This window comes from Gymnogyps californianus, chromosome 11 (genome assembly GCF_018139145.2).
Source record: "Gymnogyps californianus isolate 813 chromosome 11, ASM1813914v2, whole genome shotgun sequence".
Lineage (NCBI taxonomy): Eukaryota > Metazoa > Chordata > Aves > Accipitriformes > Cathartidae > Gymnogyps > Gymnogyps californianus.
In genome coordinates, this window is record NC_059481.1 from 10,896,530 (window position 1) to 10,918,367 (window position 21,838).

The 21,838-nt window shown below is 39.8% G+C and overlaps 1 protein-coding gene and 1 long non-coding RNA gene across 3 annotated transcripts in view; one reads left to right on the forward strand and one right to left on the reverse strand.

The window, feature by feature from the left end:
• Positions 1-522: 522 nt before the first annotated feature.
• LOC127020732 (uncharacterized) lies at positions 523-4,247 on the reverse strand. The gene is made up of 3 exons (XR_007767102.1): positions 4,166-4,247; positions 2,640-2,854; positions 523-1,382 (listed from the first exon to the last, which is right to left on the reverse strand). It is a non-coding gene; the product is annotated as an uncharacterized LOC127020732 (long non-coding RNA).
• Positions 1,294-21,838, forward strand: part of TMOD2 (tropomodulin 2) — a 23,746-nt gene continuing 3,201 nt past the window's right edge. Inside the window, exons 1-7 of one of the 2 annotated variants that reach the window (XM_050903508.1) lie at positions 1,294-1,497; positions 3,282-3,438; positions 15,041-15,163; positions 17,417-17,503; positions 20,208-20,338; positions 20,969-21,076; positions 21,370-21,513. In XM_050903508.1, coding sequence (XP_050759465.1) covers positions 1,372-1,497; positions 3,282-3,438; positions 15,041-15,163; positions 17,417-17,503; positions 20,208-20,338; positions 20,969-21,076; positions 21,370-21,513 — 876 coding nt within the window. In that variant the 5' untranslated portion in view covers positions 1,294-1,371. The remainder of the gene's footprint in view (positions 1,498-3,281; positions 3,439-15,040; positions 15,164-17,416; positions 17,504-20,207; positions 20,339-20,968; positions 21,077-21,369; positions 21,514-21,838) is intronic. The other variant, XM_050903510.1, reaches the window with a different exon arrangement.

A 21,838-nucleotide genomic window follows, 5' to 3' on the forward strand; every position in this document is an offset into this window, starting at 1 on the left:
TAGTGAAACTCTAAGTAAATGCAATATTTTCATTTGGATTTTGAATAAAAGAAAAATAAAGATCAGGCTTCCAGCTTATATGAAGAGCAACAGAACCTGCATGGATTTTGTTAGCTTAGGGCAACTACGGACCTGGCCAAAGGAAATCAGAGTTTGGGTTGATACATAAGCCAGATGTAGGTGCCAGTTGGCTGGTTTCCATATCAACCATAACTCTGAAATTTGTGAATGCAAAAACTCAGCTGTAAAATTGCACAGCTAGCTGTGTAATACCGAGAGCTCTGGTGCTGGTGTGGGAAACTGGGCAGACTTCGGAGGGCCTGGAGCACAATTAAAGTCCCCAGCTAATGCTGTTTCTGATCATAGATTAATTCTCTTTCACTCCATCCATTTACAGGCAGATTCTGGCTCTAGAACTGGTTCTGGATAGGAAAAATAAGCAAGTAAAGACAGAGTCCTTCGTCACATGAGAAATTATATGACAATGACTGTTGTAGCCATGCAAATGACACTTTCTTGTTACTGATCAGTTGGGATCATCTAACGAGGAACCACACTCAAGTTTTAAAACTTAAAGAGTTTGTGAAATACGAAGTCCGTATTTTTTTCATGACCATGTTTTGAATGCATGCAAGTGTCCCACGCAGCAGACTAATTTACGGATGATCTTTTGAGCTGTAAGTAGCATATCCTCACTGCAAGAATTATTTTGATGATAAGTGCTATCATTTGTAGCCAAACACTTTGAAATAAGACTACCAACCAGCATACTTTAAAGCTGCTTAGGTAACCAGAATGTACCAAAAAGCCAGGCAAGATGATGAGGGTAAGCTTTCAGCCATCAGCAAAGCTGGGATAAGATAGAATACCTCAAGGCATAACATTTTGTTTCTTGTTTGTCATCGTTGGACTGTTTTCTGTGACTCTAGCACTTTCCTGTGCTGTTAGCCAAAAGAACAAGCAGATACTGCTGTTTCTAAGCAAATTGAATAAAACAGATTTATCTCTATGGAAAAGGATAAGTTCCCAATGTTTTTTCTTATCTATGTCTCAAAGCTTCTCTTTGCTGCTGCACCCATGAGGTTCTCAAGCGTACCGTACCCCTCCTTGCTATTCCTTGGCTACTGCTGCACAGGCAGCCCCAGCACTTCCCACACCCCCTCTGCTGAGCCAGGACATCTTGCTGCTTTGTTTTCATTAATAAAGTGTAAATGTGACTCTCAGCATGCAGGCTTTTTAGGACTATATCAGCTAAATGGAGATACTCATAATGCTTTATTGTTAACAGCGAGTGAAGCCGCAAGAAGCTCAGTACTCCTGGATGGTTGAAATCTTGACGAGCAGCATCAGTCGAGCAGTGCAGCAGGAGCCATGTCTCTGCCCTTCCGAAAAGAGTTGGAGAAATATAAGAATATCAATGAAGATGAAATACTCAGCAAACTCTCAGAGGATGAACTGAAACAGCTGGAGCATGTTCTCGATGACCTTGATCCTGAGGTTAGTGATGGGGGCCAGGGGGATCACAGTTCAAAAGCTGCCTATTATTAATGCCACATACTGCAGCATTTTATATTTGTATTCTGTTACAGTAGAGGCAGTGTACCCTAAAGTATGAGCTGCTCAGCTAGGGACATCTTGGTTTTATTCCTGCTGTGATGTGCTACTTCCTTTTGTACGAGTCACTGTGCCCTTTCTCTATCCCTTGTCTATTTAGACATGAGCTTGTCTGCAGTCTAAATCTTTAATCATGTTTGTACACTGCAGCATGATGAGAAGCTTTTTATGGCTGCTATTTCTGGGCACAGCAATAAACAAACAAACATAATGTGTGCTTGTGAAGATCAGAACTTCTGCAATCTGTTGACTATGTCATTCAGCACAGATATTTTTAGCTGAAGAGAATATATTTAGGCATCATTAAGAAAAATAAGATTCAGCTACACAACTGTCATTTTCTAGAGAGCAAGAATAATTTGGATATTTGAAGACACTCTCACAAAGAATTTAAAGATCTCTGGCCTGGGAAGCACTTGGTCCTACAATAACGAGGTTACAGTCACAAGTGTGCTGGGTGGGAACTCTGACTGTACCTACCCCAAAACCTTCCAAACTGATCTACGAGTTTGAAAACTGGCAGCTAAACTGGCAGATAAAATCCATTTACTTTGGAGACAAAATAAATTTGAAAAAACACAACTGATTTATAGCTTCTAGTTCTATAGTACAAATTTACCTGGAAATTAAGGGTGGGCTTTACTGTTCTCTCCCTCCATGTTGCCACTTCCCTCACTACTACCGCTTCTACAGTGCATTTTCTGGTATTTTCAAGTATGTAGCATCTCAAATGGAGACACAGAACATCAAAAAAAACCCCCAAAACCAAACAAAACAGGCCATGGCGCATTTGTAGTCAGGCTACATATGTGCAGTAAATTTGTAGCACTCTGGGCACATTTATGCACACGCAGATAGAATGTCTAGTGACTTGAGTTCACTGGATGTGCTCAGAATTCACTAGATATTTGCCATGCATCAGATTTACTGTGCACGTTCTGGCCAACAATGAAGTGTTTCTGCAGTACTCTGGGGCATCTTCAACATGTTGGCTTTACTGCACATGCACTGCAAAGTCCACGTACCTGTATTCCTTTCTGGGATTTTCTGGACTGAAATGTGGGAGCCGTATGCATCTTCCTATGTTATGGGATGCAGATGCAATCACATGGTCACACAGCTACATGTCTAAAGTGGGGCTTCATCTGCTTGCTTCCTGCATACTATAAATAGCTGAAGTCCGCATCATTCACCAATTACTTTCTGTGCGTGCCATTCATTTCTGAAGTCCAAGAGACATCTGCATTAGAATGAAAGGAATTTTTGAAAAAATGAAAAGAGAGAGAAAAAAATGGGGAGGAAAAAGAGTAAATTAAGAGAAGAAAATGTATAGAAAACTTATCCTGGTCTGTTTACCTGGACTGTGAACTCTGTGGTTATAATATGCGTAACACAAAGGGCTCTGGATCTTGCTTAGTTCTTTGGTGCTGTGATTGTAAATATGGTCAATAAAAATATTAATAGGTGGTACAATCAAGAAGCCTGAAAGATATACTGGTTTTAATGCTTACATTTAGGTAATGTGTGTTATTGCTGTCACCAAAGAGCATTACGTGAAGTAACATGCAAAGAATGATTTCACTTAGAAAACAACAACATTGAAATGAAATTTGGAACACTATATGAAATTGCCTCATCTCCTTTACATGCCTCCCTCTCTTTCACAGAACGCCTTGCTTCCAGCGGGATTTCGGCAAAAGGACCAGACCACTAAACCTGCCACGGGCCCTTTCGACAGAGAACGCCTGCTCTCGTACTTGGAGAAGCAAGCACTTGAGCACAAAGACAGGGAAGACTTTGTACCATTTACAGGGGAAAAGAAAGGTACCGTCTGTCTTTGTGTCAGTGTTGAGTAACCGCAGCCTGGCCTTTTTGTGGAATACGCTGGGACAAAAGAGGTGGAGGCTGTTACTGTGCAGGGTGGAGCTCAGGAGTCAGATCTAGAGCTGTTGTAGCAGGAGATGAAGTGGTGGTTTTATCTGCTGCGTAGCGGTCTGCCTTGCTACTCTGGAGTTATAATGGCAGGTTTAATCAGGCCTGTTGGTGAGTATGGGAACGCACGAACGCCAGTCCAGCAAAGGGCTCAATCAGCAGCTCCCAGATCAGCAAATGCCTCTATTTGCAGTCAAGCATGGACAAAGGTGGCCTCGCTGACCTCACTGGGACTCTTCCCATGTTAAGCATTAGGCCCATGCAAGGGTACTGTAGTGGGGGAGGTGTTTTGGAGGAAACGTATAAATGCCTTTCTAAGTAAGTATTGCCTACAATTGCTGTAAGTAATAGCTCAGGGAATACACTTACAAAAAATAACTATTTTTCCACTTGTTTACTAGCACATCTGGCAATGCTATTCATGCAGATAGTTTCTCTGCTTCCCCTTGTCCTACAGCTACAGGAAAAAAAGGGAAAAACAGGAAAACCTAATTCTAATCATTCAAACATTGGTAGGATAACCTTAGGGCAGGAACAGTCATATTTTTAAGCAAACAATGTTCCTTTAGCACCATTGTCTCCTTTTCCTCATTTATATAAAGTGGATAAAAATGCCTACCTCAGGCCACCCCTTCATTCAAGAAGGAACTTCTTATGTCTGGGTCCATTTCTGGCCATCTAATGAATTTGCCATTATTTCAGTGGGATCTGCTTAAGGGAAAGGAGATATTTCAAGACAGTCAAAAGGCAGCGTTTTTTACTTTATGTATCATTACCAAAGATATAAAATGTTATTTACAGGCCAAGAGTTGTTACTATCATTACATTGTGTTCTCAGTCTTTGAAACAATGGTTTTAGACAAATGAGACATTTTCAGCTAGATCGGATTGATGTGTTATTTTATCATGCGGCATATTCTTTAACCTACCTTTTCCTCCATCGTAACTTGCGCTTACATCTATTCACAGGGTTGATTCTGAGCCCACTGAAATGCAGTGACACTGCAGTGATCCTGCCGGTAGCAGGAGTGATCAAGCACATACTGTACAGAAAGGAAGGTGGTTTATTGTAGTACGGATTTATTACCCAGTCTCCTACACACCACTGTGTTAGAGCAGTACAAGTTAGCACTTGCAGGTCTCTGCGTATTTATACCAACACTTTCAGTCTGGTCTCACCTTACCGATATTTACTGACTTAGGGCTAAGACTTTGCATTTTGTGCTGTGGTCATGTCTGAGATCTCCAAACATGCCGGAAACATAAGTACGCAAAAAACCAGCGGTGCGTTGAATCGCATATACCCATAGGACTGGCACTTGGTCCGTACAAAACTAATCCCTGTATTGTCCCTGACAGTGTTATTGTACGTACTGGCCTGTTTATTCTATTTCAGTTTTCTTTTGATGAGGCTAAAGCAGTATTATTCCTACGTTTGCTTCCAGATGCCCTTAAAGTGCTTATTAATTCCTGGTGTCTCTGGTGTGGAAATACCACTGCTTTACACACACAAATAACCACACATTTCACTTTTCCCTCAGCACAGAGTGAATTCAGCCATGCTAGCATTTAAAGCTTTTCTTATTTTGGCTTTTGATTCAATGTGATCATTTACTTCAAAATTACAATTTTAAGAATTATCACAATTATGATGTTATGACAGCATTTTAGGCTAAAGGAATTATTCCCTTAATTTCTCCTATTCCTTGTACAACACCAGTTCCTGACAAAATCCTCAGTATCAGCTTTAGCAGATTAAGTCAAATGAAAACAACCACATGTTCTGTGATTTCTGCAGTCATTTTACAATTATAATCTAAACACAAAGAATTCTACTAATTTTTCTTTGAAGTCAAAGGCCAAATGCCATGAAAATACCCTTTGTTTCTTTGTTTATATTAGAAATAATGGAATTAATCTGAGATCTGAGGAGGTCCAGTACCTTGACAATTGAGAACTGGATGGACTGCATAGTGTCATTTTTGTGCTGCTTTAAGGGAACTGGCTTTGAGAAAGAATCTGTTTATTTTGAGCTTGGCATATCCCATATTGGTATTTGAGTATCTCTTCTGCTGCCCCCGGCTTGCTTGGCAGGAGGTGTCCTGCAGAAAGACCACCAGACTTCAAGCACTGGGCTTCGCTGCCTCCTTTTCTTGTTCTCCTTTCCCCTTGCTCTGCACTGCAAAGACTTCATGCAGAATCTCAGCCTTATAAAACATATGACTGAAATCTCCATCTGCCAAATGTACTGAAATCTTCCCATGAATTGTACGATAATCCTGCTAATTGGGTGAATCTGGTGAAACGCGATGAATGTTGCACAAAGGCCATGCGTGGCTGGCTCTGGATCTTAGAATCCATTCTTGTAACTGCAGCATTACTTATTTTGACACTCTCAACTGAAAAAACAATAACAGAATGACTGTATTAAAATATTAATTAATTGATTTGCATTTATAAGAAGATATTTTCCATGCAAGGAAATAAAGCAATCCTGCAAAGACATTTCCAAGATATGATACTACATGCTAGATTTAAAGTCACTTTAATTAGGGAATAATTAGTATTCTTCCAAAGCTTAGTAATTAGTTCAGGATAAATAATTTACATTTCTAAAATGTGTCCTCAAAAAAAACTGAAGAAGGATATCTCTCGAGGAAAAGCTTATTCCTCACCTTCTGCATGTTGATGGTCTCTAAGGTGTATTTACAGACTGGTAAATATTTATATGATTATATTATATAGGTGCCTGTTAAATGATTTCTTTACATTATAGCAGCACTGTAATGTAGCCATACTGTAAATAGCCCCAAATTAATTTTACACTAATTCTGCTAGTTAAAAATTAAGTTCTGGGGCAGCTCTGAAATGCATCCAGTTGTGTATAATTAGAAATGGGAGGTGTTGATGCCAATGTACCATTTGGCACTATTTACCACCTGAGAATATTTGTGTATCAGTAGGATTAGAATATGTCAAGTGTTGTTTAAGCTTTTGTCAGTGTTTTGTACTTTGATATTTGTCTGCCACTGGGAAAGCATTTATTTTTTCAAATTTAGGAAGTGGGATGCTTCTACCAAATGTTAAGTGACATTTCTACCAGTTCCTACATTTATCATGCAAAGCTGGTACTGACTTGAAAATTCAGTGATGAGCCCGAAAGAAGGTGGCATTTAAAATATCCTCCTTCCAGAATAGTCTGTGATACATCGTTATTTTTTATCTACTGTCTCTGCCTCTCTTTTTTTGTTGTTAATGTTTTATTAGAGAGTTCTTGACCAAAAAAGTAATTCCAAGCAGCTGCTGAAGGACAAAATTCAGTTGCCTACGTTGGTCTCTATATGCTGAACACAACCATAAGGTTTTGATTGTGCTAGAAAACAAGCCAAAACAAATTCCAGAGCTGACAAGGATATTCAGAGTGGTTAAAACACAGGAAGTGTCAAATATGAGCTCAGGGTGGGGGGCTGATCGTGCAGGGAATTGCCTTGTTTTTCATTGTAATCGTGGTTTCAAGAGGTTAGAAATGTTTGGCAAAAACAATCAAACGTATGGCATGCATTAGGGTTTTGGCCCTCTGCCATATTTCAGCTTGTTAACATACTACATTAATTGCTGTACAAAAAGAAAGTTTTAAGCCTGTATGGGGTAGCTCTCAAATTTCAATGAAAACCCCAGCTTTGCGCTGAACCAGGGCCAGAACAGTCACAGCCGGACAGGCGCACGCCCAAACTGGCCACCAAGCAATTTTTTCAGACCGCTTTACCCCACGTCCTCCCTAACACAAGTCAGGGGTGGGTGCTTCATTTGAATGTCCCCATGGCCAGTGTTTGCTCCCATTGTGGTATGCAAACGATCTGGTGGCTTTCAGGAACTGTTGTGCAACACAGCTGTTAATCAGCCATTCCCACAAACAGAGGGGTCGTTATTAATGAGCAATGGAGGTATAGGGAGTTAGGGCTGATAATTGTAGCCATAGTGATTGGCAGTTTGTAAGTGTTTATTTTATGTATTTCTGGATTAGTTCCTACTTAGGATAGATATTCTAGAAATCCTTACATAGAACCTGATGAACTACAGAAGTTACTTAGACCGACCCACTGCATTTAACACATATAGCTGGAACAGCCAGTTATCACACTTCGATCACTGTAAAGCCGTTTCTGTATCATTTTCAAGTTCATGAAAGGTCCAGGAATAAAAACAAAAGGTGGAGAAAGTAAGGGGCAGTGCAGGCACAAAATATTAAAGAGCAATGTCGATGCTGCGTGTTTTCTCTTACTGAATGCGATATGCACGTCTGATCTCAGTTAAGATCTGAGTACTACTGTAATACAAACATAAACTATTAACAACATTTCTGTTGCTGCTTTGTTGCAGTGGTTCTCTTAACTACATGATACTAATGAAACATAATTGAAAAAAGTTCTGTTGTGAAATTTCATTAGATATGAAAAGTTGGCCATGCCATTTTTAATTGCTGTAAGGATTGCTGTTTCAACCGTTCACCACTATCCCTGTTTTCTACAAGGTCTTCCGCTCCTTGCCAAACTGTTTCATTTTGGATCCGATCCAGTTCTCATCAAAGTCATGGAAAAACTCCAGTGGATTGGGCTATTATTATTTGTGGCTGGAAAGGGAAGGGGAACACACTTGTATGTGATTAAATGCTAACATTTTTAGCCAACTGATAAAAGGGAAAAGGAAGAAAATAAGGATGATTAAACCAGAGAACTTTTGCCCAAACCCCTGTTTTCAGTTGCTCTGGCAGAGACCATCTATCTTGCATGTTGTGCTGTGCCAAGCAGAGTATCAATACACAGCACTAGTAATAACAGCAGTAATTTTCAGAAGGTCAAAGTATTAGAGTAGATGCTAATGAGTTCCAATTTCAGTTTCTCTAACAGACTCTATATAAAAAAGTTACGGTTTAGTTTAGAGACGTGGTATCTTTCTTGGATTGACAAAGGCAGTCTTTTCACTCCCAACACTGAAATGGTTTAAATTTTTGCCACCTTCTTCTTGTTCTTCAAGGCTTAAATTTAGACCCGATGTTTCTCTGTTAAAGCACTGAAAGTGCTGCAGTTGCTGACAGTAATGCCTCTAGCCAGCGCTTTTCACTGCTTGCTTTTGTAAGACCCTGTTCTAGTTGCTCATGACTTTGCCAAAGTTGTGCAGTTCACACTGAAATTTCCCATGCTGAGAGTCTGCCTCGGGCTGAATTTTTGGAAGGTGTCAGCAAAAAGGACTTAGCTGTTTCCAAGAATAAGATTAGGAGAAAACACATTGTTTTAGCCATCTAAAGTAAATTTTTCCAGCTGTTTTTTTATGAGCTGCAGTGCCTCCATGCTTTGAAGAGGGGACTTGAAATGTATGTCCTTTGCAGTCCTCAGGGAAATACACTTGAATTTGGCATCTTCAAAATATTGTACTTTCTTGTACTTCCAGTTTGTTATAGCATTCTCCAAATATTCCCCCTGCAGTGAGTCTTAGTCACGTCCTCAGAGCTTCTGCCTGCATGTGCAGACAGCACACGTGACAGCACAGCAGCGCCCGAAGAGACCTGGTGTGGCCAGCTGGACGGTGCGTGGGCTGTGCTGGGTGCTCTTTGAAATTGCTCATCTGAGAGGCCACTGTCACACCAGAAGCAAGGGCAGGGAGACTCTCTCCTGCTCTGACAGTGCTCCGCTCACTTTGTAAAGGCACTGTAAAGGAAGAAAAAAGAGTAAACAGCCAGCAGAAAGGCTAGTGCAGAGAGGTGGAGGGATTGATTTTCAAGCAGCTGTATGACTGTGTTCAGGATAAAGGACTAGATGTGGCAGCTCTGGGGAAAGGAGCTGTAGAAGAGAGCAGCAGTAAGGAAGAGAGGGCAGAGGGAAAGGAGGTGGTAGGAAGGGTCAGGATTCAAAGATGTGCAAAACTAGGAGACACAGGGGATGGGGAAGGCACAGGGGGCCTTCCACAGGAGGGAACAGAGGAGAAGGATATGCGGGATGGGAGAAAAGAGGCCAGAGAGGAACATAACTAGTGTGGCATCTGGCTCTGCCCAAGTTTCAAGGTTCTTTGATGTCCCTGAGAACCTGAAGCCCAGCAGCACAGCTTGACTCTCTTCCTCCTCTGCTGCCATTCCACATCTGACATAAGAGCTTTCTGCTCTGTTGGTGAAGCAGGTTAATCCAGGTGGTAATCCAGAGGACTGCTGTAGGACTACAGGGATCCTAACTGTTGTGATAATCCATGTGAGGGTCTGATGAAATTCTGGGCTTCCTTCTGTTTTAAAGATTATAGGTTGGCTTTTGTTTATTTTTATTTGAGAAAGTATACTTTTCAGAAGAATTCTTTAAAGGATATCGCTAAGGTGGCAGAATCATAGCACGTTGATCAAAGTCAAAGATGCTGGTGCAGTTTAACTTTGTTCTTTGTGTATATGCACAATAGATTTAGTAACTTTGGAAAGCTTAATTTTGCAACCTTCCTATTCCATTATCATAATTTTTAAGGCATAGAATATGTAGACACTAATCCAAGAGTAACAGTGCAGCAGCAATCATGATACTGCACTTTCATTACTGCTAGCTTTCAGCTTCACGCTTATTTGAACTTGGCCTGTTTTCTTCTTCATAATACAAATTTATTCCTGGTAAGAACTAATTTAGCTCCATTTTCATAGAATATTTGTAGGGAGAAGTTTAAGTAAGCCTCAAAAGAAAAGAATAGTGCAAAATGGAAAAAGTGAATCAGGTGCCTGTGATTTATGCAAGGCAGATTTCCAAGATTATTGAATTTCACTTCTAAGGTCAGTGTAGCATTCAATAAACAGGCACTCACTGTAGTCACTGATTCATTGAAAAGAAGTAATAAGTGTAACCAGATATTTTCTTGAAAGTACAATAATCTGAATTACAGTTTATAGGAAAACAAAGTACGTTATTGTTTTAAAATTATGGCAGAAACTGCATTTGTATTATAACATTAACCATCCTTAATAAAACTGATGTTAAATAAAAGGACATTTTTACAGCTAGTATAAATGGGCTTATTTCCCATTGCTCTGTACTTTGTTGAGTTTGGGCTTGTACAATTTTGGCTTGTACAAGGTGGCAATAAATAGTAAGTATTTATACTAAATAAAAATGGTGGCAATTTGTATTTATTCACAAAAGTCTAATGACATAAGAAGGAAGGCAGAGAGAAGACATACCAGAAATGATGTTCCAAATGCTGTAAACTATAAATGAAGATGAAATCCTCAGAATGTGTTTTAGATTGGACACACTAGTAAAATCCTACCAACTATGCTATTCAAATTCCTTTCCCCCCCCCTTATATAACAATAAACAAATAAACTTACTTCGGGAAAATACACTTGCAGTAGTTCCCTGCTCAATTAATACATTTTCCTATAGACGTGCATATGTGGTTATGTAGTTAACTATTATTGTATAAGGAGACGAAGTTAGGGATACATCTCATTTCCTTGCTTTACTTTGACATTGCTTTAATGGGGGCATTTGCATAATGCAGGAAATCAGAGCTTGCTAAAACGAAGTGGCAAAATTACATCTATGGTTTTATGACTGTACCCAGTGTATTTCTTTTTTTCATAGAATTTGTTTTCCTTTTATCTCACTCTGCATTTATATGTCTCTCTGTGGTCCTTTTTACTGAATCCTTCTTCTCTCTGGTTTTCAATGGATTTTTTCCCCGAGCCTCTTTTGAGTAAAACATGAACCATATCATATTTCCATTTGAATAGAAGTTTTGCAGTGTGTGAAAATGAATAGGTCTGCTGTTAGACTGAGCCAGGACAAATCTCTACTCACTGCACTCACAGTCAGAAAGTCCCTGGGTTATAATAAGCCACTGCAGTCATCATCCAGGTCACCCCAGGCACTTATCCCAGTTTGAAAGAAAGAAGGGGAGAATTGCATTGATTTACACTTAAAATTTCATGTTGAAAAAAAGCACTTTGGATTCCAGACATTTTGGGTTTCTATGGATGTGTAAAAATAAAATGATGTTTTAATGCTTACTATTTTTTTTTACTGGAATTGGATTTTGTTTTGCAGTTAAACACAAGAATATATTATTTTTGTACATAAATGTGGTTATCTTTGTGTTGTTAACACTGATGTAGCTCAAGTATGATATGTATAAACATAACTTTTTCACTGTCTTTTTCATTGGTAGAAAGATAAACTATTAAGACTTAGCACAGAACATTAGCATATTCTGGAGGCAAAATGTAACACAGCCAACATTAATTATACCACATAGAATGTTATAATAAAGTACCTTCTAAAATACAGCGTGAATATAAAGAGCACCAAGATCAGCAGCCTTTCTTCATAAATCTAACTTTAAAATAATAAAATGTCACTATTCTTCCAAGGCTTCTTCCAAATAATAAATTTTAAATTTAAGCTGGACCATTGAAACAAGCAAGCCACAATCCATATTTTATTTTGTCAGTGAATTCCATGATGGCACTGTATGATGAATTTACAATGTATGGATGTGGGACTAGGAGGGACCTCCTGAATCTTTAAATTCTGTCCTTAAAATAATGAAGGAAAACTGGTTGACAGCCATCTATAACACAGACACACAGTTTTTCTGTTGGTGGACAGGTAATGAATTCCTAATGACATGCTAAATGCATAAGCTTTTCTAACCTCTATCTGCTATGCTGCAGCATCTCTTCACAGTGGGATAATGCAAAAGAATGTTCTTATCTAGATAGCAGAAAAAAGAATATTTTTAAAACACCACTGGATGCCAGCAAGGACCACATATATTACAGATATATATTACCATCTTTGACATGACCTTGCCCCTTTAAATGTTTCATATAACCAATAATAGATTTTTTTTCTAAAACATTTGCCAAGAATGCTCTAAATGAAACTATCATTGGGAGTCATACACACATTTAAAAAGATTTGGGCTGCCATCCAAGAATTACATATGCCTGAAATAAATGCTTAAAAATTGTATTCCTATATATGTGAACTGCACAGAAAAAGTATGAGCCTGTACTGGTTTCCATTACCCCTGGATTTCTTGCTACACAAGATACTTGGCCTACCCACATCCAAAGTCCATAGAGAAGGACCAGCTGTATTGCATATCGTGTCCAGTTTACACCAGACTCGAGGTCCTGTGTCCCCTTACCATGTTATGTGTGACAGTATAGACTTCCGTCAGTGTTTGTTAACAGTGTGGCTGGGGTTTGGGTCTGTGAAGAATCACTTATTGCCTGATGCAGATGTTTCATGCAAGCTATGGCTCTGTGGAGTATAGCTGTTAGGGGATAGTATTATCAGTCAGGATAAAGATAAGTAGGATTCCCTCAAGATCTCAAACGACCTACTGATTACTTGAAGCTCATGTGGAACCACCAGTGATCTGAAAGGAAAATATTTTACGGACAGTACTCCTCACTATTGATTGTTTACTTAGATATTCTGATTCACTTTGGTCTTCTAGCTTTCAATATAGGAATGAATTTTTTTCCTTATGTGTTATCCTTACCAGTCAAGCTGGCATCAAGTTAAGTCTTGGTCAGTGGTGTCTGGAAGCTGCCATCCAACGCTTCAGATTAGGTGGTAGTACAGAGAGAATCTGAAATCTTAGCACCTGTGCTGTTATGAAATTTGGAGGGCATGACTAATCTATCTTCACAGATTATTTCTCACCCCCGATTTCCACTTGACTTTTGTTTGATGTTGCTGGGATGGCTGTCTCTGATTCATATCGCCCAGTGCGTGGTGAAAGTTAAAATGATTCTTACCTTTGGCCCACAAAGGCTTGTATTTTCTAGAAGCTTCTTCTTAAAAAATGACTTACTTAAAATATCGCATGAAAAATGAATCATAATATGATACTACTTTGTCTTTCTACATAACCTTCTGTCCAGTTTTGTACTTGGAAATTATTTAGCCTTGGTACAAATATCTCTAGGGTAAATAATTCGAATCCTGCATCAGTAAACCTTGCCAGAGTTTCAGAAATTTCCATTAAAATTTTTTTCTGAGCTTATTCAGTGACCTCAGTCATGGAAGCTGACAGTATAGAAATTGCTGTAGACAAACTTGTGTGAAAGAGATAAATGAATTGGGTATTATCTACATGAAAATGATACTTTGGACCATAATGGGGACAAATTAAGCCACAAAAGGATGACAGTGTTGAAAAAACAGAGGCAAAGCATCTGTAATTCAACACTAAATATCAGAACTGCATTTATTAATGGTAACAAAATAATATCACTAATACAGTTAAAATTAAACTATTTTAGAAACATTTCAGAAAGCCACAGGATATGCTTCAAGTATTACATCTAGAGTGTACAGAGCTGCATGAAAAGACAATTTAAAGTTGACAGTGGGCCAAAGCCACCTGCATCCAAAGGTCATCACAGCTTCGTTACACTGGGATTAACTAAAGCCTACTTGAGAAGTAGTTGTTAGGGACAAGGTGAGGGGAACTACTCCACAATGGACAGTAGAACATGGGAATTCACAGAATTATTGGAGCAATGACACCAGTCTGTTGCATGTGGCATCATCTAATGTATTACTGACTGTTTGAGTTTGGTACAGGAAAGAGTTGAGTGGGAGAAAAGGCCCAGCAGTGCTGGTGACTGAAGTGCAGCCCTAGCTCTGATTTAAAGGGCCTCGCTCCAAGTGTTTGCAGTTACATCATCACACTACTGAGGTTAACTATAATAGCAGGCTGCAGGAGTAGTGGGACTTTTTGTGTTGTTTCTGGATTTATCCTACAGTTTTCTCATTTCAGCAGAAGGGCCGATGATCTCAGTCCTGGGGGAATATCACATGGAAACACACACCTGCTAAGCCCAATGTAACAGCAGCATACACAGAGAGACAAATAGGTCACGAGTCAGTCTTGGGGAACATGTGGTTCAGTTCAGTTCAGACTTTTCAGGCCTGCACAGGTGATCAGGATAGGGCTGTTTATGTGAATGATCATCAGGAGACACAGAGGGGAAATACTCATGGAGAGGCTGGGAATTAAACTGAGTTACTGGAAGAGAACAGGTTTGCTGAGCTTTCAGGCTCTTGTATGGAATTTGGTAAACTGAAAGGTTCTTGCAGTAGGATGGTTTTAACTGCTTCTACTGCCTCATTTAAATGTAAGGATGAAATTTCCGCAAGCTTTTTGTGTAGACCTCATTCTGCCTATTTAAGGCCACAGGAACTTCAGAAAAATCCCAGCTGTGACTGCTGCTGGGGATTTATTTTAGGAAATTTGCTTCCAAATTAACAATCACCAACACAGAGAAGTCTGCACCTTTTATTTTTAGACTCTTATTAAGATCCTGATGCGGAGGATAGCATCAAGTAAGAGGAAAACATGCACTTGATAATATTTCCAAGCAGTTCCACTGTCACGGACCTATTCCCCCCACTTCAGGAGGCAGAGGAGTTGTTCCAATAATTCATTACTCACTTTGGCTTTTTTCTTTTAGGAAAAATATTTATCCCTAAAGAAAAGCCCATAGAAACCCGTACAGAAGAGAAAGTGACCCTGGATCCGGAACTAGAAGAAGCCCTGGCCAGTGCTTCAGATACTGAGCTCTATGACCTTGCAGGTTAGATAATAGATAAGTATGATCCCCCTACATGTCCAGTTCTGCTCTCCCTAGACCTGCCACCAGGAGTGTCTCATGATCATCTCTCAAGTACCTGCTGTTTCACTATACAGACAGGTGGCTAACCTGTGGGCCACGCATTGCCCATGATGACTTCAAGCATGACTCAATAGCTGCTGCATTTTAGACTTCTCTCATCTACTTATAATTGATGTGTCGGGCAAGGGGAGAAGATGAACCAGCTAAGATGATTTGGGGAAAGGAAGGGTAGATGGTAGACTGCAGGCTGGGCTGCTTGCATTGTAGTGGAGACCATTGATCTTACTGCATCTGCATTGTTTGTAGCATACTATTGCTACCTCCTCTCAACTCTGACATCCCAAGTGGCAGGATGAACTTGTTAGAGGATACAATGGATGAAGATCCTGCATCCATGAGGAAATTTGGAATCGAACCCCTTGAGTCAGAAAATTGGTTGCCAGCTGATTAGACCTGGATATCTTCACCACTTTTAATTCTTTTCCTTTAATCCACAGTATAACCTCATGTTCTAGAGTGTGCACAAAGGAAATAATTTTGAAGTGTATCCACTTGCATAAATAACATTCGAACCTACAGTATAACAAAGGCCAATCTGTAGTTCTTGAGCTGCCTGTGACTTTCAAGCAGCTTGTATCATGGGTATGTCATATGTTTATGCTAGTAGAAGAGCATCAACTGAATCCCTAATTTGGGAAGAAGCAAACCAGCCAGGGCTGGTGAGATTAGTGTCAATGGGTCATCCTAAAACCCTGGTCAACCTAGTGTTGAGATCTCGCTATGGAACCATTGACATCTCCTGCCTTGTCCACCCAGTTCAGAGTGGATCCTATCCTTCCCTGGGCTCTCTGAGGTCCATGGTCTACCTTTTTGGGGCCCTAATCTATACAAAAATTTTGGTGGGAGAATTGCAACTCTATTGACAATTTTTTTGTTTTCATTAGGAAAATCTAAATGAAATATTTCAGCATATTAGATTAATCCAAATCTGGGTTAGATCAACATTAAACTCAAAACTTTTGTAGCTACTATATTGTTCTATTGAAGGATGTGCCTTTATCTTCATAATTCTTGGCTACACCACCTATTTCTGGATGCATTAGTCTTGGCTCTGACTGAAATGTGGAGTATCACAGGAATCACAGGATTATAATGCAGCTGGCACTTCTCAGGAAGTCTGAAGTTCATGGAATGAAGTTCCACGTTTTGCTCAGCTCTGGTCAGTATCCAGCCATTCACAACAGAATTTGTAGGTATCAAAGTCTAATGAAAAACAGTGAGTAGCACACCTACGGCTGACAGTTCTGAAAACAGACTCTGTAACAGCAACTAAAGAGTCATTTGCTTACAGAACAGAGTATTTTCCATAAGAAAAAACTGATGATAAAAGTAAAAATCTACATCAAGTTAATAACTTTTAATTAATGCATGATCCTATAGAATAAAGTCCAATTAGATAATTTACAGAAGTATCAGCAAACTCAGCACAATTTATTCTCTGACACTGTGGAAGTTCATTTGCACAAAAGATAACTTTGCAGCTTCTTTTATGGACTTTTGGTTTCTCTGGTCATTTCTCTCATAATAGTTTATATCCTCACTATTTATTTTAAAGTCCTGGAATATATTATTTTTTTTTTCCAAGCACGTTAGCATCCATGTGCTTCTATAAGAAACCCCCGCGTGAATGCCAATTTATTAAGCTAACCACATGTACAGTCGAATTCTTCTCGGATATGCCAAACAATACAACAAAGAACAGTAAGAGGTTCAGGTTGTATATTAGGGAAAAAAAATGATTAGGAGTGTAGCACTGAAACAAGTTACCCAAAGAGATTGTGGGATTTCCATCCCTGGATGTTTTCAGGATCCAGCTAGACAAAGCCATGGCTGACCTGGTTAATGTTGGCAACACTCCTGCTTGAGGGGGAGGCTGGACAAGATGACCCACAGTGGGTCCTTCCAGCTGGCATTTCTGTGATATGCATACTACATTGATTCAGTTGCTCAAAAATCTATATTAAAAATGTCTGTATCTCCAGTATTTAGACCCGTAAAGACTCTCCCTACAAGCAAGCATGACTCAGAGAGTTAATATTTTATAAAGGATGTTTTGTTTGGGGAACTAGATTAGAATTTGTAGCAGATATTTTTCTGCCATCTTTGTTCCTGCCATTAACGTTGTATCCTGTTGCTGGTATTTACACATTTTAGCTGTTCTTGGAGTGCACAACATGGTCAACAACCCAAAATTTGATGAAGGAGGAGCCCGCAGTAAAGATGGAAAAGGAACTGTGAGAAGTAAGCAAGCAGATTTCTCTTGTGGGCTATATGTCATCTTTAGGGACTTGTATACCTACAGGTTGGGTGTATTGGTCTAATTTAGTGTAACGTAACTGGGCCTTACCTTGATTGATCTAATTAATCATGAGGGGTAGCTCTTTAATGAATTTTAAGGTAGTATTTACTTTATCTATAATGACAACAGTACTATGCAAATAAATAATTCTTAAGGAGCTTTGTTTTCCTAGAGAGCAGTATCTGGCTCTGCAGAGCTGCTTGAAAGGGTGGGAATATTTAAGAAGCCAAGACATATATATTTTCATTCCACTTCAGTTTAGGCAGCAGACAGAAAACATAGCAAGCTGTAGCTAAGAGGTGGCCACAGCCCAGGCCAGGCCATCTCACCCCGAGTACCTACATTTACGCCACTGAAAATCAACTTGTAACCACAGGGCTTGAACGTGGCAGAATCCCTGGCAGAGTCACATCTGTGACCAGAGTCCCGTCAAGCCACATTCACAGGGAGGCAAAGACCACATGGATGTGCTCCTGCCCCGATCTACTACCTCCACCTTAGTCCTGTGGCAGTGTGTTTAAACATTGCCTGTTATATGGTTCCTTAGGTACATGGGAAGCGTAATCGTTCCGGAAATCCCCCAACAGAAACAGCTGTAGTTACTAAAAACAAATCCAGAAATGTTTGCACTAAATAAACAGACCTTTGGTGAATCAGATCTTAGCTCAGCAACAGACAGGAGGCCGGATGGGGGGAGAAATGGGTACGTCTGAATTCCAGGTTTTTCTTGAGAGCTGCCAAGCCTTGATCCAGAGCTCGTCACCTCCAAGCTCTGGGATATCAAGTGGGCTAAACTTTGCTTTTTAAGACAAAATTGTGGAATGCCCTTTTCTAGGGAAACAGTACTCAAAAAATGTTTTCTTCTTCTAAGGCCATGAGAACAGCAGCTATCTTTACCAAGGACTTTAATTTCCATCCTTCATTACTAAAGGGGAGGTGGGAAAGTAGACAGGACACTGTGTCACTTCATTTTTCTCAGGATTAAGACTGCTCTGCTAGCCTCCCCAGCGGGGCCCTGCGTGAGCTGCCATCCATCTCATAACAGGCAACTGCATGCATTACTAATCCACATAGATTTCAGAATATTTTTGTTGTACTGAGTCAAAATGTCAGCTATGTGAGTCAGCTAAACTATGCTCCAATCACAGACTTAATAACCAGAAAAATCACCGTCACATCACTGTGTTCTTCGGTCCAAAAGCAATACCTTTCCTTAGCCAAGTGAAATGCTTCAGTAAAAGAGGGAGACATCTCAAAAGTTGCTCATCAATGTGGCAAAAGAGCACCATGATTAAAGAAACAAGATAAAAGTCATGGGAAGCAACAAGAAGTAGAAAATGAAAAATACTGCTAACTCTAGACTGAGTATACTGTGATGTCTAACCTGAGGACAGGGTGCAAGTCTCTCCCTAGCTCCCAGCTTGGCAGGGTATTGCCACAAGTGCAAAAAATGCTTTGCTGTTTTTTGTTTACTTTCCATCCTTGCATCCAAGGTCAATTCTTTATATGCATTTTACCACCAGTTTTCAATTCCCTACTCCCTAGGAAGGCTGAGTGTTATTCAGGGATATGTGAGGTCTCTCAGGGATTTAGTTAAAAAAAAAAAGTTTGGGGTGAAAGGGAGTAGAGTCAAAACCAGCTCAAGGTTTGTGTATGACTTCATCTCTACTAAGAGTATGAGTTCTAAAAAAGTACTTGGTTTTCTTTTGGCTCATGATATGGCATGAACTTTACCCATTGCACTGAACTGCAATGCGTAGTACATTGAGACTTGAGCACAAGACTTCAAAATCACTCACTGTCTGCAACATAAAATAAAAGGGTTTAAACATGCTTGTGGTCAGTAACATATTCCTTTCTTGCCTCTAGTGGCTTGGGTGGTCAGGGCTTATAAATTAATCTCCACAACTACATGTGTGGGAATTAGAAGCACTAATTATGTTCTAATGATTTTTATGCATCTCTAAGAATATTTATAGCTCATAGCTTCCAGCATTAAAAACTGTATCTCTTTGGAGCATGAATACTCAAAGATTTCATAAATCTTGGTGCTGGCAGACAGACTTGCTTTTCATGCTTTGATAGTTTTATTATTTAGAAAGTGCAGATGTTGCAATTTTACAAGAGCTAATTGAATTTATAGTAAGGCTGATAGCATCAGCTGAAAGAAGGAAACTGAGGGGCCTCCTGATCATCTTCCTTTATGTTAGCACAGTCTATTCATAGGTGCAGGGACATTTTCTCACTAACGTAATGGGCAAGTTCTGAGCACACCTTCCTTTACAGATATTAGACAAAGAACAAAGCAGCCCTTGCAGTATATTACATCCTATACAATAGTCTTTAAAGCTGCTTTGGCTCAAATTAATTGTACCGGGACTTTTGTACATAAAGGAGGAATTTGCCCGTGACGATACTGTCCAGCCTCTGTGACTGCAGCCTCCAGTGACATGCTTCTGGGTGCACAGAAGGTGCAAAGGGCATGGCAGGGATAACAGGGCTAATACTCCTGTTTCCAAGTTCTGTGGTTCATATAAACCCTTTCTTGAATGCTACAGTACAAACCTAAATGGGAATTGAAAAGCCAGACTGTTACTGATGATGCCTGTTCCTCACGTCAACATTTCATGAGATCTTGTGTTGCAGATGTGGTGAAAGGTGAAAAGGTCAAGCCCATCTTTGAGGAGCCACCTAATCCGACCAACGTGGAAGCAAGTTTACAAAGGATAAAAGCAAATGATCCTAGTCTCATAGAAATTAATCTCAACAACATAAAGGTAGATCCTGTGGTTTCATTTATGTCGTCATAGGAGGGTTTATTCAAATATTTCCAAAGCCCTTGCCTTTTATCTTCAAATTTTGTCTCTCTTTACTGTTCAGAAAAAGCAGGACACACAGGAAAGGGATGTGGAAGGAACTGTTGTAGAGGCTCCAAGGTCATCAATGCCTGATATTGAATTAGATGCCAATTAAAAGCCCAAGGGGTGACTCCCTCTTGCTGCCTTTCTTTAGCAGATTGTAAAGCAAGATATCTCATGGGCACTATATAATCATCACCGGCCAAATTCAATTAGTCCACACATGCAAATGGAGGAGGAGCTGGCACATGGAGGCTGAACACCAGCAGCAAAATAGGAAAGTAGCTCAGAGATCAGTCATGTACTTGCATTGGCCTGACCCTATTAAAGGCAGTGCTGACATCGCATCCTAGCGCAGGCCTCCACAGGTCTCTGAAGGCCACTATAAGCAGAGGACGCTTTGTCCATTCTGAGATACTTTTAAAAGCATCGGGGATGTTTAAATTGCATAGACTGTGGCTATTAATCAGTCAGTTTGATAATAATTAAAATCAGTGTCTAGCGATGTGGCTGGCTTTCCTAATTACTGGATTTATCTTTTTAATGTAGAATATTCCTATTCCAACACTGAAAGAATTTGCAAAAGCTTTGGAAAGCAACACACATGTGAAGACATTCAGCCTTGCCGCTACTCGAAGCAATGACCCTGTAGCTATTGTAAGTTTAAACACTGCTTGGAAAAAAAAAACAAACCACAACAATTTTTAAGTAGGTCTGTGTCTGCTTTAGGATGCATTCCTCATTTTCCCTCGCAGAATTTCCCTGTGACTATGCAAAGTAGAAGTGTAATCTCTTCTGATCTACCTCTATGCTCTTCTAAGCCTATTTATGTTTTATTTCTTTGTAGGTACTAAGCTATGTTTTGCAGATGCCCTGTTATTCCCTGATGCCCTGTTGTTCCCTGAAACTCTCAAGACGTTATCTCATATTCCCTCTTTCTGATCCCTCAGGCATTTGCAGATATGTTGAAAGTGAACAAAACACTGAAGAGTCTGAATGTAGAATCCAACTTCATCACTGGGACGGGTATTTTGGCACTGATTGATGCACTGAAAGAGAATGAATCCCTTACAGAGATTAAAATTGACAACCAGGTAAAGTGCGAGCATTGAGTGAGTCCACTTTTGTTTCCCTTCTATATGGATTCCCAGAGGGTTCTCCTAGAGGCCTCTGGCAAAGTCAAGGCAGCCTCTGTGGCTCAGTCATTCTGCAGCTCATGTCCCCTGCCCGTGCAACCAAACAGTGGAAAATTTCTAAATAAAACTGGTCAAAGCCAAATATAAAACCCAGAGCAAAATCTCCAGGGACGGGATTCTCTTTGTAGTTTGCAGCACAGTACTGAAATATAACCACTTATTTCTCTCTCATATGAAAACAAATATTTTCTTTTCTTTTGGGGACATTTCACAACATCACCAA